Consider the following 1,331-nt stretch of genomic DNA (forward strand, 5'->3'; position numbering starts at 1 on the left):
AGCGGTAACGCAGGGCCTCAACCTGGCACTGGGGACCAGGCGCCTGTCCGAGCTTGGCAGCTGCTTCAGCAGGGATGGGGCAGCTGGACCAGGCTTGGGGGCATGGACAGGGTAAGGGGCTGGGTGTGTGGAGGAAGGCAGCACTGGGCCATGCCTGTGGGGGGCTGATGCACCTCCACTGTCTCCAAAACCCCCCTCTCTAATTCCCCATCTCTGGGGCAGGAAGGAAAGAAGCAAGAAGGAATAGGGGCAATAGACATACCCATCCTTCACTCCAACAGCATGACCTCCTGGCAGTGGCACCCCAACTGGATGACTGCCCACACCCTCGGGCACTGACTCCCAAGCACTTGGCCCAGGGAGAGGGTCTCCTGTCACTGCAGCCCCCTGGACAGGCCAGTCTCAAAGGGGATGGGGTGTCCCTGAAGAGCCTAATTTCCACTGCACCGAGGTGGGCCTGGCTGACGTAAACCAGCCATGAAGCGGGATATAGGGGGGGCAAGCAGTGTTCCCTCCCACCCACATCTGAGGGTAGACCCTGGCTCCTAAAGAAACTGCTGATAGGATCGCTCCCACTCCCAGCTGTGGGCAGGGGCACCCTGTGGTGACGTTCCAGCATCAACACCTCTACCCCCTTAGCAACAACACCCCCAGAGCCTCGCTGGTACGTCTGCAACACCCTCAACACTGTCCTAGCCCCCACCAACCCAGCTCCCAGAACACCCTCAGATCACACCCACAACCTCCATCACCTCCATCCCTCCTGCAACATCCCCAAGACATCTGCAGCACCCCCTTTGCACCCCACACACTGCAGCACACCCCTGCCAGCCCCCATAGCCCATCCAATAGCCCCCCAAAAACCTCTATCTCTCTCATAGCACCCCTGTAACCTCCCAGGACTCTGACCAGCACCCTAATCCCCCAAGCCCCTTGCACCCCCACCAGCACCTCCAGAGCAGCAGCCCAGCCCCTCTAATCCCCCAAACCCCTACACATCCTCATGTCCCTGTACCTCCCCGCACTCCCTGGACCACCCAGCTGCCCCAGAGCAGCACCCCGAGCTCTCAAACCCCCACCCATCTATAGTCTCCATCACCCTATATGTACCTAGAGCCCTCAAGTTCTCTGCACCCTCACCATACTTAGATACCCCAATTCTCTGTGTATTTCCCTCACCTCCATAATTCTCCATATCCCACAGCCCCCAACCCCCATACACCACCACTCCATCCCTTAGACCCCCCTCAGCTCCCCTACAGAAGCCCCGTGCTCTCCACCTTCCCATATCCCCCAGCCCTGGTAGCCTCTGACACTCTCATTGCAGCCCC

General features: G+C 59.8%; 1 protein-coding gene across 1 annotated transcript in view; it reads right to left on the reverse strand.

The window, feature by feature from the left end:
* Positions 1-712, reverse strand: part of FAM131A (family with sequence similarity 131 member A) — a 5,154-nt gene extending 4,442 nt beyond the window's left edge. The window contains exon 1 of the mRNA XM_018074861.1: positions 263-712. Within this exon, the coding sequence (XP_017930350.1) occupies positions 263-266 (4 nt within the window). The 5' untranslated portion in view covers positions 267-712. The remainder of the gene's footprint in view (positions 1-262) is intronic.
* Positions 713-1,331: the final 619 nt, after the last annotated feature.

The sequence above is a fragment of the Manacus vitellinus genome, unplaced genomic scaffold (genome assembly GCF_001715985.3).
Source record: "Manacus vitellinus isolate BGI_N305 unplaced genomic scaffold, ASM171598v3 scaffold_29_pilon, whole genome shotgun sequence".
NCBI lineage: Eukaryota > Metazoa > Chordata > Aves > Passeriformes > Pipridae > Manacus > Manacus vitellinus.